General features: G+C 46.7%; 1 protein-coding gene across 1 annotated transcript; it reads left to right on the top strand.

The window, feature by feature from the left end:
• Positions 1-345: 345 nt before the first annotated feature.
• Positions 346-8,747, top strand: EBNA1BP2 (EBNA1 binding protein 2). Its single transcript, XM_006153731.3, has 9 exons — positions 346-607; positions 683-766; positions 972-1,141; positions 2,730-2,853; positions 4,442-4,531; positions 5,999-6,074; positions 6,804-6,915; positions 8,261-8,423; positions 8,559-8,747. Exons 1-9 carry the CDS (start codon positions 542-544, stop codon positions 8,607-8,609), a joined length of 936 nt encoding a protein of 311 aa, XP_006153793.1. The 5' UTR covers positions 346-541; the 3' UTR covers positions 8,610-8,747.
• The last annotated feature ends 8,033 nt before the right edge of the window (positions 8,748-16,780 follow it).

Genomic DNA, 16,780 nt, shown 5'->3' with positions numbered 1-16,780 from the left:
CGGACCCTCCCCCAGCTCCGCGCCCCCGACCCGGACCCCTGATCTCCTCCAGCCCCGCACCCCGATCCCGACTTGGGACCTCCTCCAGCCCCGCGCCCCCGACCCGGACCCCTGATCTCCTCCAGCCCCGCGCCCCTGCGGCTCCCGTTTCCTTTGCTCTCTCGCGCCTTCCAGCTCTTCCCGACGATCCCCAGGTGCCGGCTCCCACCTTTCGCTTCTCTCTGGGTCCCCGCACCCCGCGACTATCCAGAATAGCTACCTCCACCGAGCTCAAGCAAACCCGGCACCTTCTAACGCGGAGCTGTTCCTATGGCAACAGCAAACCGGAAGTGCGGATCCGAGGCCGGAAGCGGAAGCCCACCACGAAGTTGAGTAGGAACCCGGAGTTGCTGGCGGAGGTTTGGTGGCCCACGTGGGGCTCGGCGAGAGAGTCGGCCGCTGAAGGCAGGGAGCTCCGGCAAACGCCGCCCTCGCCGCCCTCCGCCCGCCAGCCTCGGGACAGCGGCTTCTTCCCGGGGCCGTCGGGCGTGCGTGCGGCGACATGGACACTCCTCCGCTCTCAGAGTCGGACTCGGATTCTGATGATTCTCTTGTCACAGACCGAGAGGTGGGTGTCAGCTGAGCTCGCCGGGCTGGGCGCGGGGGTCCTCACCTCACTGTACTGACCCTCTGTGCCCTGCAGCTGCAGGACGCGTTTTCCCGGGGCCTCCTGAAACCAGGCCTCAACGTGGTGCTAGAGGGGCCGAAGAAGGCCGCGAACGACGTGGTGAGCTCGGGCGTCGGGTCGGGGCGCGCGGAGGCGGTGTGCACACCGGGCGCCGTTGTCCCAGAAAAGGCTCAGCCTGCGCGTTGTCGAGGGACGTATCTGTCGGGGTATCCGGGCTGGTGCTCCGCCCGTCGGCCTCCCGCCTCGGCCCGGGAGAGACAACTTCAACGTTCCTTCTGTTGAGCTCAGTGTCTGAATGCCCTAGAATGGCCTGAAGCAGTGCTTGGCTGAGTTCAAGCGGGACCTGGAGTGGGTGGAAAGGCTCGACGTGACGCTGGGTCCGGTGCCGGAAGTCAGTGGAACTAAGCCAGCGCCTGAGAACAAGGACCAGAAAGCTGTTGATCCAGAAGACGACTTTCAGCGGGAGATGAGTTTGTATGTTTGTTTCCGACTGTGGGAGAGGTGGGGGTCCTTGTGCTAGAGTGCCTGGGAGAGGGGGTGGTGAGCTGCACTCCTCGGAACCCGGGGAGTTGGCCTAGGCCTAGGAGAGGGAGGTCTGAGAAGAGTAGGGCGTTCTCTGCAGTTGACAGAATGCCCCTTGGCCCACCAGTCACTATTCAGTGTTCCATTTTGAGGACTGCTTTGAAATGTGCACCGTTAAAGGTTTTTTTGGTGTGTGTTCAGTTAATAGAAACAACATTTTCTTACGGAAGGTTCATTGTGTGGGTGTTCTTGTGATTGCATAAAAATTCGTAATTGTTACTAGTTTTTTTGTGTGGCTGTGGCCATTCCCTTAAACTACTGATTTATTTAAGAACATTTTAAAATTTTATTTTATTTACAATTAATATATTTTTTAATTTGGCCAGAGAGAGACAGAGAGAAAGAGAAAGTGAGAAAGCAAAATACCAGCTCTGGGTGTCTTAATCGTGGTCAGCCAGCGCCTTAACCACCAGGTTACCTGCAGACTATCTGCTGATTTACTTTTTAGCAATAGTCTCCTTCCCCTCTTTATTTTATTTTATTTTGAGAGATTTTTGCTGTAAGGTGTGTGTACTTGCCAGGGAGAGAGAATCAGAAAGATAGAAAGCTAGAAATCACCCCCAAGGGGATGGCCACACTGCAACCCCTTCTCCAATCTCTTCTTGGGATTTTGGGCAAACACACACACGTGCCTAGTATGAGATTTTCTGTGGGAGTCTGGCAACATCTATTATGCCATCTGCTGGTCCCTTAGATTTTAATTTTTTTTTTTTTTTGAGAGGTTTTTGCTATAGGGCTCATGTGCTCACCAGAAAGACAGAGAAACAAAGCAAGAAATCACCCCCCCCCCGGGGTGGCCACTCTGCAATTCCTTTTCCTCCATCCCCTTATGGCCACGCCGCAATCCATTCTCCGTTCTCCTCCTAGGATCTTGGGCACACACGCACACATGCCAGGCATGAGTTTAAGCCACTGGTTCTGGGACTCAAACTGTGGTCGACTACATGGGAGTCCAGTGACATAGCCATTGTGCTAACTGCTGGCTCCAGTTTTTAATTTTTAAAGAGGTTTTTACCTTATGGTGTGTGCGCTTGCCAGAGACAGAGACAATGAGAGGGAAAGTGAGAAATCTCCCCCCCCCGCCCCCCGTCCTGGGGAGATGGCCACGTTGCAATCTCTTCTCTTCCCTTCTCCTCCTGAGATCTTGGGCATGCATGCACATGTGCCCAGTGTGATTTTCAAACCACTGGGTCCAGGTCTTGAATTGTAGTCTGCCATGTGGGACTTTAGCGACATAACTTATGCCATTTGCTGGTCCCCATCTCTCCCATTTTAAAAAGTGGTGTACAGTGAAATTTCCTCTAAACACAAAATTAGTGTTTACTTTGAGATTTTATTACCATTTTTGTTCACTTGTTCTTAAAAGTGAGTAGAGGTCAGATGTTGAATCCCTCTGAGCTTGGCTAACCCGTGAGAGTTGGTGAGAAGGAATACTGGGATTCTTCCTCACCTCATTTCACACTTTGTATCATAACCTTAGCTATCGTCAGGCCCAGGCTGCAGTCCTTGCGGTATTACCCCGCCTCCATCAGCTCAAAGTCCCTACGAAGCGGCCCACTGACTATTTCGCAGAAATGGCCAAGTCTGATCAGCAGATGCAGAAGGTAAGAAACAAGGAAGCTTTTTTTGTTTGTTTGTTTTTCAAGGAAGCTTTTTTTCCCCCCCGGAAAGCCTAGGTTTTGTACTTAAGTACATTTGGCTTATAAGTCTTTTATTTATTCTGTAAGAGAAACACACACAGGAAAAGAGACAGAGATGGCACCCGACAGGGTCTTAGTCTGTAATCTACCCCCAACTTTATCCATCCCAGATCATGGGTACACACGTGCCCAGCGTACTCAGGGAGGGCTCTAGTCACAGATGAGCACCCTTGCCCTGGAGGGCTGCCTCGCAGAGCTTCGTACTTTACCACTACGCCACCATCAGGCCCTGATCTTCTGTAAGTGTTTTTGAAAGATACATGTAAGTTCAGCAATGGGGAGCTGGTTGTCAGAGGACAGTTTAATCTTCCAGAGATTCTCTACTTCAGAGTCATGGCATTCACCACCGATTAGATAAACATGACTTTTTTTTTTCCAGTTTAAACAATGAAAAGGAAAAATTACTGGAAAAAGTGGCCCTGAGGTAAAGGTGGCCTTTTGCATTTCCTGGCTGGCATAATAATGATATGTGTGGAGAAGACCAGCGCTCTTGCCCTGCCATCGCGTGGACAGTGCTGTAACTTGTAGAGAATACTTATCTTTGGGCCTCAACTTTCTCTTCTATAGAAGAGCGATTAATATGTGGCTCAGATATGGTATAGTTTTGGGTTACGTAGAACTTGGTCCTCATGGGAACCAGCAGTTGGCGTAATGGCTATGTCTCTGGACTCCCGCGTGGTCAACCGCAGTTCGTGTCCCGGACCCGGTGGCTTAAAACTCACGCCGGGCGCGTGTGCGTGCGTGCCCAAGATCCCGAGAGGAGAATGGAGGAGAAGGGATTGCGGCTTGACCATCCCCCCTGGGGGGTGATTTCTCGCTTTCTGTCTCTATGTTTCTCTCTGTCTGTCTGGCGAGTGCACGCGCCCTACAGTGAAAATCTCTCCCCCCCCCCCAAAAAAAAAAGAACTTGGTCCTCATTTAACTTTGAGAGGAAGAGAATAACCAACATCGAATCCAAGCTGTATTGAACAGCTCCCTTGAGTCTCAAGCCAGATTTCAGGAAGCTGTGTCTTGCTGCTATCGAGGGAGTCACAATCTAGAGATGAGTCCAGATGCATCTCTGCGTTCGTGCTGACAGCTTCCCGTCCTGTAACCAAAATGTGTGTGTGTGATGGAAGAAACTAAGCACTTGATTTCTCCTTGAGTTTTTATTGTTCGGGGTATAGTAGGGGAGGGCCTGAGGCTGCGTGCTGTTTTAACATCAGTCTACAGATGGTAGGGATGGGGAGAAGTCAGTCTTCTTTCCTGGACTGTACGCAGGCGGTTCTATGTAGTGGAACAAACAGCATTCTCGGCGTGAAGGTCTCTTTCAGTACCTTAGATGCAGTGCCCCAGCCTTTGGCCTGTCGGCCTCCTATGAAACACAGGGTTAGACTAGATGGCTCACACATTCTGCAGTTTGCAGAACTGTTTGCCTGTTCTCTGTTCCAGTGCACCCTAAGTGGGGGTCATTCCAGAGTCAAACCATGTAAACCGAAATCTTGTGTTTTAGATTCGCCAGAAACTGCAGACTAAACAGGCGGCCATGGAGAGATCTGAAAAGGCTAAGCAACTGCGAGCACTTCGGAAATACGGAAAGAAGGTGAGGAGGAAAATGTGCAGAGCAGGGATAGGATGAGGTCGAGTGTTGGCCAGGTCAGAGTGCTATCGTGTGATTTGGTTCCCTGTGTGCACGTGCCTGCGTGTTCATTACCTCAGCAGACCGTGTGTGCTGGGATCTGTGAGCAGGCTTCTCAGCGCATCACCTGGAGCAGTGTGGTGGCTGCCCGTGAGCCGCTCACCTCCTGGGCTTTAGTGTTCATATCGTGCAGGGAAGAGTTGGGTCCAGATCAGTGGTTTCCAAATCTGACCTCTCAGCAAAAGTAAATCGCCAGGGGAAAGTTTTTGAAACGAATTTCCGGGCCTCAGAATCTCCGGGAATCTGTGTATGTTGCTGCTTCCTCCTTGCAAGAGCTTGCCGGGTAATTCTGATATGAATCCTGGTGTGGGACTCACGGGCCTAGATGATTTTCAAGTCCTTGAATTTTGGTTGTCATTCAGTCTGTGTGTTGCAACTGTGAGTGTCTGGGTTCTAATGTAAAACCAGATCAGGGATGCCATAAAACGTTTCTTATTTTTCCTTTTTTATTTCACAGTCAGCTAAGAAATGAGACAGGAATTAAAGTTAGGGTTGTGGGAAGAAATGAGTGTGAGGAGGGTCAGTCTGAGTTAAGGCTTTGTGCTGTGGGCCATAGATCTTTGTCCACATTTGGGTCATTTCACTGATACATCCTCAGTGGCGTAAGACTAGACCCGTGTGCTTCTGAAAGGTCTGCTGTCGGTTTATCGTTTCACTGATCTGGAGGCTGAGATCCTCTCCAGGATACTGGCAGTTAGTTTAGCATAACGTAATTTATCAGAAGCAGAGGAAAGCTCCGTCCAGCCTGTGAGCTCACTGTTTATAATTTGAGCAACCCTCAGGCAGTGGTTCTCAGCTGGGGTGATCTCGCCTCCCAGGGGACATTTGCCACTATCTGAAGACACTTTTGGTTGTGATATCTTGGGGAGAGTGCAGTCTAGAGGGTGGAGGGCAGGGACACTGCTAAATACCCCACCATGCAGTACTCTGACCCCCAACCAAGGATTGTCCTGTCCAAATGTCAGGAGTGTCGAGATCGAGAAGCCCTGTCTGACAGTACTAGGTGATTAGCTGTTTCCTTTCGTCCTTAAAGCTTTTTTTCCCCCTGCTTTTTGGGGATATTTTTTTCCCCTTTAGTTTAGGTACTTTCATTCTTAACACTGATTTAGACATTTAATCTAAGCATAATTAACAGGAAAAGATGGATGTAGACCTAAATACGATTGGCAGTTTTGTGAACAGGATTGTTAAGAATTTTGACTTCATTGGATTGCTAGGTAGAAGAACTGAGAATACTCTTAGAGCACTTCACGTAGACTTGGTGCAGAGCAAATTAATCGGTAGTGGCATTAAGCTAGTGTTTTACGAGAACGTAGACATTTGGAGGAATGGTTTGGAATGGGTGTGACCGTCCTTGTGTCCATATCACAGGTACAAACAGAGGTCCTTCAGAAGAGGCAGAAGGAGAAAGCACACATGATGACTGCCATTAAGAAGTACCAGAAAGGTCGGTTTTTCTCTGCTAAGGCTGTAGGGAAAACAAGGGTGCCAAGTGGGTGGAGTTTATTTGGGCAGAAATGGCTTGGGGGCCTTCTGGACTGATCTGGAACTGATGGCTCTAAGCTTTGAGGATGATAACGGGAGAGGATGTGCCTCTTAAAACCAGTTTAGTAAATAACAACCTTATTTTGAGGCTTAAACTTTTTTTTCTTTTTTTTTTTTTTTGGAGAGGTTTTTGCGATAGGGCACGTGCTCTTGCCATATAGACAGAGAGAGAGATAGAAAGTGAGAAATCACCCCCCCAGGGGGGATGGCCATGCCGCAATCCCTTCTTCTCTGTTCTCCTCTCGGGATCTTGGGCATGCACGCACACGCGCCCGGCTTGAGTTTTAAGCCACCAGGTCCGGGACGCGAACCGCAGTCGACTACATGGGAGTCCCGCGACATAGCCATTACACTAACTGCTGGTCCCAAACTTTTCTTTTTAAAATATAATGGAGTTGGGGCTGGCTGCTGGTGTGATGGTTAAGGGTGCTGGACTCCTACATGGCTGACCAGGGTTTAAATGCTGGGACCTGGCATCTTGCTTTCTTACTCCCCCCCCCCCATCCCTCTGATGAAACTAAAAATAAATAAATAAATAAAGTTAAATAAAATAGTTTATACACACACACACACATACATACACACATATACATATAAAACGATGTTAATCAAAGCACTTCTTCATTCACAGGTTTCTCCGATAAACTGGATTTCCTTGAGGGAGATCAGAACCCCGCTGCACAGGGCACAAAGGTTGCGCGGGGAGCAAAGGCGGGAGCTAAAGGGCAACAGATGAAGAAGGGGTAAGAAGTGGTTCTGTGACGCATGGTGAGCCAGCAGTGCACCAGCACAGAGGGTACCTCTGCAGGGAGCAGCCTGTACTTGATGGGTCTCTTTAAGTTTTATTTATTTCTTCCACAAGAGGGCGACAGAGAGCTAGACCCCCTGATGCAGTCCTCACACTGCAGGTGCTGCCGCACCCCTTTCCCCCAGTCTCAGCCTGGATGACAGACACATGTTTACTCAGTAAACACAGGGAGGCAATGAATGTGAACCCAGGACTTTGCACACGTGGGTGCAATTGTGTCACCTGACCCTGGTGTTTGACACATTTTACAAGAATGCTGAGTGAAAACAGATTCTGTGTCACACGGTGTGGTAGGTAAGAATATAGACGCAGGGTTCAGATCTTGACTCTGCCACTCAGAAAGAAGGGAGCTTTGGGAAAATTATTTGACCTTTCTAAGTATTAATTGTCTCATCTACTGTCAATTAAGTGAAATATTATGTGCCAGATAGGCAGCGGGGAGACACTTATGGGATTTACTCTCAGCATCGAACAGGTCATATTCATGTTTTAAAAGATTGCAGGAGGTACTTGTGTAAATGATAGATTTGAGGGAAACAGGGAAGTTGATTAGGAAACTATTACACAAGTTCAGATGAGCAACCATTACCTGAGAGTGGTAATGGAGAGGCAAAGAGAAAATGGATTGAAGAAATATTTACAAGGTTAGGTTCATAAGACTCAGTAATGGAGTTTGGTGTAGAGAAAGAGGAATCAGGGCTGACCCCCAGGTTTTTAGCCTGTGCTGTTGGGTAGACTGTCATAGCATCAACCCCAAGCTAGGACAGGTAGAGATGGTCATGGCACCAACCTCAAATTAGAGCATATATAGTGACCACAAGGTAGGGCAGATATGCAGGAGGTAAACCCGTCTGAGAAGGGCAATGACGTGTGATTTTGAATATGTGATTTGGAGATTTCCATGGGCTGACCAGTTTTAAAATGTGTTATGTTTGTGAACGTTAACTGCATGCATACATCCTTGAGAGCAATAGAAACAACTGAGGATGATTTAGCAAGATACAGTTAAAATAGAAAGTTTTCCAAAGATAGCAGTAAGCCTCATGAGAAACGTAGCTCCTTTCTTGGTTTTTGCTTTATTTTTCTGCCCAGAGAGTTAAAACATAAATAAATGAGCTCGTCCGGGGAGTTTGTGGTATTGTGGAAATGCAGGGTCACGGTTGAGGTTGTGGGGGACTAGTGCCTAAGGGGCTAAATAGGAAACTGAGGATGTCAGTGTGCTGCAAGATTCATTGGGATTTACAATGGTGCGGGTAACCTGTAGGGCTGCCGTTTTTCAGGCCTAGTGCTAAACGACGATATAAAAACCAGAAGTTTGGTTTTGGTGGAAAGAAAAAAGGCTCCAAGTGGAATACTCGTGAGAGTCATGATGACGTATCCAGCTTCCGGGCCAAGACAGCTCATGGCAAGGGCCTCAGGAGGCCTGGGAAAAAAGGGTCAAATGTAAGTAGGCCTGGGTGAGGGACAGTCCCAGCCTCCTTTCCCACCCCTACCGTCTCCTCGTCCTTCTGTCTGTTCTCCCCGTGGGGAAGAAGACCATGTGCTGTGTGACCAGGTGTAATATTTCTTTTTCTATAGAAGAGACCTGGGAAACGAACAAGAGAGAAGATGAAGAGCAGAACACGCTGAATAGCATCTCTTGATACAAAGAACCAAGAAAAAGGGATGAAAACTTTGAATTTCACAACACAAGTGAATCCCTTCTGTTGATTTCTGTTTGTAAAATATTCTTTCAATAAACTAAAGAAAAGTTTTCAAGGAGATATACACCCTTGGTTAAATTCTCAGGACTAAAAGATTTCAGAGTTATTTTGTTTATTAAATAATATTGCTATTTATTGATAACAGTAGACTTTTTGAGTCCAGATTGCCTTCCTTCATAATAGATTTCACTTACGCTTCCCTCATGTCTTCTCTACCATCCTTCCAGCTAGTTTTATCACAGTCCATCTGGCAAGCTAGATGTATTATGCTAAGATTTTCTTTGTGATACAGTATCAGCTTTTTTTCCCCTTGATTTAATCATTGCCTTCTATTTTTCTGCTTGCTTTCTGCTTGCTTAATTTTCCTTCTATCTCCTTAGCTTATTCCCGATGCTTTGTCATTTTTTCCACCTTACAATTTTCCTGCTGTAACATAGGTCTCTCACACAGCTGTCACTTTGTCTCTTCTAGACCTTCTGGATTGGCTCCATTATTTCCTGGATCTCATATTTTCCTCACTTAGCTCATGCCTTCTTTTCCAGTGTGTCATCTCCCAACATCTTCCTCAGAAAGGGAATACAAGTGGTGAACATTGTATCTCCTTGGATTTGTGAGATTGCCTTTAATTTGGTGGTATGAAGTTTTCCTTAGAATGTTGAAGGCACTTGGCCTGGCCCGGTGGCTTGGTGGTTATGGGAGCTGGAGCCCACATGACTGACTGGCAGTTTGAATCTGGACCCCAGAGGTTTGGAAAACATGCCAGGTGTGTGTGCATGCATGCCCCAAATCCTGATAGGATGGATAAATGGAGGAGAAGGGATTGCAGTGTGACTATGGCCCATTGTTGGGGTACTTTCTCCCTCTGTCTGTTAAGAGCACACACACCCTCTGGCCATAAAAAAATTAAAATAAAAATAGAGTGTTGAAGGCACTGATTCTTTGTCTTATAACTTCCTATGTTGCTATTGAGAAACTCACATTGATTTTCATTCTGATTCTTCTCACTGGAAGCTACTCTCTGGTGATCTGAAATTCTGTGGTGACATATCTTGTGTCCTGTTTTCATTCTTTGATTAGGGTATTTGAAAGGATTCACTTCTGCCATTCTGGGGAATTTTGGTTACATCCTCTCCCCCCAGTTTCTTCTGATTTAGGGATTTCTTTTCATCAAATATTTAACTTCCTCTGCTGATAACTTCTAAGACTGTGTTTTAGTTCTACTTTGGAAGAAAGCTTTTAAAAATTCTTTTTCTTGGTCATTTTATTGAATATTTTAGCTTTCATTTTCTCTTCCAGGTTCTTGATTCTCTATTATTATTCTTTTAAAGAATTATTATTTATTTTGGGGGGGGGAGAGGTTTTTGCTATAGGGTGTGTTTACTTACCAGAAAGACAGAGATAGAAAGCAAGAAATCACCCCCCGGTGGGGGCGGCGAAGCTGCATTCCCTTCTCCATTCTCCTCTTGGGATCTTGGGCACGCATGCACATGCGCCCCGCATGAGTTTAAGCCACCGGGTCTGGGACTCGAGCTGCAGTTGACTACATTGGGAGTCCAGCCACATAGTTATTATGCCAGCTACTGGTCCTAAGGAATATTTTTATTTAACATTATTTATTTATTTTAATTTGACCAGAGAGAGACAGAGTGAGAGAGGGAAAGTGAGAAAGCAGGTTGCCAGGTCCAGGACTCGAACTGCAGTTGGCCATGTGGGAACCCTCAACCACCAAGCTGCCTGCTGATCCCAATTCTCTTAATTATCCACAGTCCTTTTTCATATCATTTCACTCTCTGTAGACGTACTGTTTTATTATATCTCAAGTTGTGAATCATAATTTTAGTTTTTTTCTTCCTGTAGTTTCCTCTCGGAATTTTGGGCACCTGCACATGCCTGGCGTGATTTTCAAGTTGTTGGGTCCAAGACTCAAACAGTGCAGCTACACATGTCAGATCCAGTGTCTTAATTCTCCATGCCAATGACTTGCCCCCATAGTTTTAGTTTTTAAAGAAGTCTTCTGTTCCCTTCCCTCTGTTTCCCTAGATCTGTTGGGTCCCCGCATGCATCTTGAACCCTGTTTCCATGCTGAGGGGTGGTGATTTGAAGTTAATGGCATGGACTCGGGGCTTGGTTCTGATGCTTACTGGCTGTTTGATTTCAGATGAGTTAATTTTTCATGCTTTGTCATCTCTATGACAAAATAGAAACAGTACCCATCTCATTGAGTTCCTGTCAGCATTGAGTTGAGCTGACATATGAAATGCTTAGAACATCAAAAATCCATGTAATCCAATAATGTGTATCTATAATCCTCTCACTCCCGTAGGGTATTTTGCTAGGGTGGCTTTCCGTACTGTGGGACGAGCCTAGGTTGTCTGTATGTGAGAGGTGTTAAGATGCTGACTGGAAGTCATGTATGGGTGGTATGGGGGTGGGCAGGCCATAATAAGTGTTGGGCTTCACTGCTGATAAGGTGTTAAGCCAGTTGCCAGTTTACCCACCCTCCCTCTCTCCATTCTAGCTTAAAAACTAGAATGCCCTTTTTTAAAAAAATTTTTTTTTAAATTAGAGGTTTTTGTCTTAGGATACGAGTGCTTGCTGGATATACAGACAGAAGGCGACAGGGTAAGTGAAAAATCACCCCTTCTGGGGGGGATGGCCACTCTGCAATCCCTTCTCCATTCTCCTGGGATCTTGGTCATAAATACACATATGCGGTCATAAATACACATATGCCTGGTGTGAGTTTCGAGTCACTGGGTTACGACTCAAACCGTGGTGGCCCATGTGGGAGTCCAGCAATGTAACTGCTACACCATCTGCTGGCTTCATAGAATGTTTTATTTTTAAGGAAGCTAGAAATACCTGGGAAGTATATTTTTAAGCAAGAAAAATAATATGTGTTCATAATTTTTCTTGTAGCATCATTGGTACATAAAAGGACGTTTCTTGTTTTATGTGATACTGAATTTCTAGAACAGAATGAGTTGTCTTTTATAAACTAATTTCAATGAATTTTTATGACCTGATCATACAGGTCATGTTTATAGATGGCCAAAAGATTTTTCTCTTGACCTTATTATTAATTTTACTTTTTTAGACAGGGTCTTGTTATGTTGCAGACTTACTGCCTCCCTGCTAAGTAGCTGGGGCTACAGGTGTGTGCTGCTGCACTCGAGTTTAGGGTGGACCGGAAATTGAACTTGGGCTCCCACTGAGTAGCACCATTAACCAGCATGTGCTGTGTGGCTGGGCTCACCCTGACCTATTGTGGGTTTTTTTATTTTTTTTATTTTTTTTTTTGGGAGGGGAGAGGTTTTTGCTACAGGGTGCTTGCTCAGAAAGAGAGAGAGACAGAAAGCAAGAAATCACCCCCCAGGGGGGATGGCCACGCCACAGTCCCTTCTCCATTCTCCTCGGGATCTTGGACACGCATGCACACGCACCCGGTGTGAGTTTAAGCCACCGTGTCTGGGAGTTGAACCACAGTAGACTGCATGGGAGTTCAGCAACATAGCCATTAGGCTAACTGCTGGTCCTACCCTGACCTGTTTTTTGGCAATCTGTGCAGTATTAGTGAATGGGAACAGTGTATAGTTAATTTAAATAAGCAATTAGAGACTTAGAATTTTGTATGGAACATATTGAGAGATTATTTTCTGTTTTGTATTTTTGACGTCTATATATTTATATCCTCGAGAGAGAAAGAGACACCCCACAAGGTCCCTGCATTGCCATTCACCCCTAGCATCGTCTACCCAGATATGCATGCAAGCCCAGTGTGCACAGGGAGGTCTTGGGGTACAAACTGAGGGCCTTTCTATGTGGGTCCAGTTGAGCCACTGCTGTGCCACTGTCCAGCCCATATATTGAGTTTTAAGGAAGGAGAATACAGGATACCAATAGTCTATATTAGTAAAGCCAAAGTCAGTTAGTGCCAAGTATTTTGAAGGATTTAGAATCTGTTTCTCTCCATTTCCTCCCGTTTTCCTTTCTTCCTTATTGTAGAGCAAAAGTTTACAAATGGAATCACTTTCCTTAGTTTCAGAAATACCCTCTTAGAATTTACATTGCTGTACCATTCCAGCTCTGAAAATGAAGTATGATCAAGGTGTGGGCAGTATTATTCCTTCATACCACTTTAAAATATAATTTTACACACTGAAAGGTAAGTGGGAACCCAGCAGTTCTCAGTGCAGGGTACAGGCAGTTTTGCTTTGCATGATTGCAGTATACATGAATAATAGCAGGTTCTCAAGAACACTTCACAGTCTGGAACTGACAGGTGGTGTGATTAAGGCTCTGGACTTCTACAAGGCCAACTGTGGTTCAAATCTTAGACCTGGCGGCCTGAAAATCAGAAGTAAATGTTCAAAAACAAAAACAACTGTTAACAATCCAGTTATCAAAGTATTAACTGGCAGTAGTTATTTGTATAAGGTACATACAATTGCTGCTAGCTCTTTAGTCCACAAATCACTACTTAAGTAGGAGATGCATAATGGTTAGTGACCAACAGCTTTTACAAACACTTAGAAGTGATTGGTCACAATGCATCATGCACAGACAGCAAAGTGTATAGTTGGGTTGCCTCCTAGTCTCCAGCATTAAACTCACATGCATTGTAAAGAAGCCAGTAATTGAGAAGTGAACAATAAAGGTGAATGTGCCACAAAGATGGAAAATAGAAGGTTCGAAGTAAAATTTGAGTAGAATGCAAATGGAGTTATAGAAGAAATGGCTGTTGGAGAATGTTGATGCTGTTGCTATTCTAGAGACTAGATCTGCAGCCAGAGAAACTTAGTGAAGGCAAACTTACATGCATGAAAAAAGAGATGAAAAGGATGAAGATGTCCCTAAGGAAGCATCTGGTGATAGACTTATCATTAAAAGGACTCTTAGAGATATTTTGTTGCAGGAAACCAGACAGCTGAGAAATAAAAAGGCAGCACTCCGGAGAGATAGGAGTAAGTCTTTAATATGTTGTCTTTAATGTGTCGGTGGTGCAGAGGAGTTAACACTCAGAATCTCCACCCCGCTTGGGGGTCGCTTAGGGGTCGAGCACAGTCTTCTATCAGGAAGTTTTGGGAGGGGTGGTTTCCAGCGGGCTAAGGGGTAGCCTATCAGGAAGAAGCAGCCCATCATCTGGAAGATGCAGCCCAGAGTTTGTTCTCAGGAAGAAAGGATCAGATAATCAGGGTGTTCAGTTCTCAAGGTTTCAGATTGTTTTATCACTTCAGAGGGGGAGAGGCGGAGGCAGAGAATTCACAGAGGCCTGGGAATGGCAATGACTGGCCTTGGGCTATTGTGAATTCTGGACCCACCCACATCATTCCCCCCTCTTGAGCCTCTTGAATTATGTCCTAGGAGGATCAATGAACAGAGGGACAATAGCCAGGGCTGAAGAGAGAATCACAGCTAGTGCTATGAGGAGGGCTAGGGGCAGGAGGTAAGGGGTAAGGTAGAGATGACATCTTTCATCGTTCCTAGCTTTCGCTGTGAGTGACTGCAGCAGGGCTGTAGACTCCTCATCAGGTCTCAGCTCTCTGGAAAGTCACTTTGGTCGGCTGCTCGGGGTGGTTCTTCTCTGTCCAGGTTTCGGGGGGCCTCTGACTCTGCGGCTTGTTTCACTCACATGTGGTGAATCCACAGGTCTAGTCCCACAACCTTAACTGCAGTGAGGGTAATAAGCACAACATATGGGCCCACGTAGGTGGGCTGGAACAATTTCTTTCTTTTCTTTTCTTTTTTTTTTTTTTAATGTTTAATTCATGTAAGATCTCCAGGCTCATGTGTATGTACCCAGTTACCAAGGGGGATAGGGGCTCTTTCTAAAGTGACTTAGGTTATTATAATTTAATGTCTTTTTTAAGGCCACCAGATCCTGGGTCAAAATTGCCTCCCCCAGCTGGCGGATATCAGCTGTTTCGGCCTGGGCGACCAGGGGGGTAGCCAGCCAAGCAGAATCTTATAAGGGGAGTAACCATGTTTTTGAGGTGTACATCGAACCTGGAGCAGGGCCAATGGGAGAACATCCACCCAGGGGTGTCCTGTGTCTTGACAGAGCTTAGCTAAGGTAGACTTTAGAGTGCGGTTCATTTGTTTAATTCTCCCAGAGCTCTGAGGTCGGTAAGTAATGTGAAGTTTCTATTTAATGTTCAAGGCCTTTGCCACTCCCTGTATGACTTCTGCCACAAAGGCAGGGCCGTTGTCTGACCTCATCATAAGGGACAGTCCAAACCGAGGTATAACTTCCTTTAAGAGGGCTTGAGTGACTTCCCTGGCTTTTTTCAGTTTGTGTAGGAAAGGCTTCCACCCATCCTGAGTAAGTGCAGACAAGGACTAATAAGTACTTGTAGCCCTGGCATGGCCATACTTCTGAGAAATCTGCCTCCAATAACTCCAGAGGAGTCATCCTGGTAGCTTGTATTTCAGGTGGCTGAACTGGCCCCTGGACAGGGTTATTTCTGGCACAGGTCTCACATCTCATGCTCACAGTTGCACACAATGACGGTAAGCAACTCAAAAAGTAGTACTGGCCTATCATGTACTCTAGGTTAGTTTTCCCCAGCGAGTCAACTCATGGTGAGTTACCAACGAATAGCCTACAGACTGGGGTACGTGTATTCTTGTATCTGGCAGTCTTCACCATCCATCTTTTTCCAGGGTTGCTCCCTCCGATTTTGCCCACTGGTGTTCCTCGGAAGTATACAGGGGGGCTTTTGGGAGGTTTGTGAGTGGCAACATTTTGGCCACAGCATTCGGGGCTTGATTGGCAACAGCTTTGGCTTCCTGGTCTGCCAGCTGATTTCCCAAGACAATTGGGTCTTCCCCCGTCTGGTGTCCCCTGCAGTGGATGATCAGGCACAGGCAAAAGAAAGTGTCCTTGAGATCCAGGTAAGTGAACCACTCAGAGTCTGCTGGGAGGGCGCTCAGCAAAGTATATGGGTTGGGTACAGTGGGATGTAAGGTCACCGTGTCGGGATTTACAGCTCGCAAGTCCTGATTTGGCCCATAATCGCCAGAGGCTCCCATTTTCACGGGGAGGAAGAGAGTGTTCCAGGGAGATTGGCACTCGACCAGGATCCCAGCTTCTCTGAGCTGGTCAATGTGTTTCTTTATAGCCAGTCTAGCGACCTGGCTTGTAGGGTACTGGCAGAAGTGCACAGGCTGTGCCTGAGGTGTCAGTTCAGCCACTATAGGTGGGTGGTAGATTGCCATTCCTGGCGGGTTCCCCTCCACCCACACTATAGGGAAATCTCTAACAAGTGAAGAGAGTGTGCCTCATCTCCACTGGGTGTTTCAGGAGTGAGCATTTGCCATTCCTCCTCCCAGGGCATTGCCACAGCCAGGGTTTTGGCAGGGCTGATAGTTAAAGCAGCTGAGCCAGAGGAGTCAAAGCTGATTTGTGCTCTGAGTTTAGTTAGTAAGTCTCACCTCAGCAGTGGAACTGGGCAGTCTGGCAAGTACAAGAACTCGTGAATAACCAAGTGTCCTCCTAACTAGCAGCTTCTAGCCTGTGAGAAGGCTGTTTGGGTGTTGCCAGTAGTTCCCATGATAGCAGCTTTGTGGCTTGATGGGGGAGCCAGGGGCTGAGTTACTATAAAGTGTTTAGTGCCTGCGTTTGCTATAAATGCCACTGGTTGGCTCCCTACTCTGGCATTGGCCAGGGGCTCCTGGGGGCCCAGGATCATGGAGCCCGGTCGGTTCTATTCCAATCCCATCATGACCAGGAGGTCATTTGGGGGCTCTGGGTGAAAAGTCTCGGGAGCTCCCATGGGGCTCCCTGTTGTTCCATGGTTTGCTTTCGCTTGGGGCATTCATTCTTCCAGTGCCCATCCTCCGTTGTAGTAAGCACATTGGGTTGGTCTAAGCCTGGGGCAACCAGCCTTTGACCCTCCTCTTGGACCGGGTGGGACATCCAGTTGCCTGAGAGCAGAGGCCAGCAGGGCTACTTTCTGCTTCATCTGTCAGTCTGCTTCCTTTTTTGACTCTTGATCTCGGTTCACGAACACTCGATTAGCAATCTCTAGGAGTTGAGTGGCATTCATCCCAGCAAAACCCTCCTGTTTTTGGAGTTTCTTTCGGATGTCGGGAGCT

Source organism: Tupaia chinensis, unplaced genomic scaffold (genome assembly GCF_000334495.1).
Source record: "Tupaia chinensis unplaced genomic scaffold, TupChi_1.0 Scaffold000387_1, whole genome shotgun sequence".
Taxonomy (NCBI): Eukaryota; Metazoa; Chordata; class Mammalia; order Scandentia; family Tupaiidae; genus Tupaia; species Tupaia belangeri.
Note: the sequence above shows the minus strand (reverse complement) of the source record. Positions and strands in the feature narration are given on the sequence as shown.

Excerpts from the sequence above, each read along its gene's own strand:
- EBNA1BP2 (XM_006153731.3), top strand. The coding sequence starts at position 542 with ATGGACACTCCTCCGCTCTCAGAGTCGGACTCGGATTCTGATGATTCT. Across the intron at positions 767-971 it reads AGAAGGCCGCGAACGACGTG|AATGGCCTGAAGCAGTGCTT; the intron begins GTGAGCTCGGGC and ends TGAATGCCCTAG. Across the intron at positions 6,075-6,803 it reads CATTAAGAAGTACCAGAAAG|GTTTCTCCGATAAACTGGAT; the intron begins GTCGGTTTTTCT and ends CTTCATTCACAG.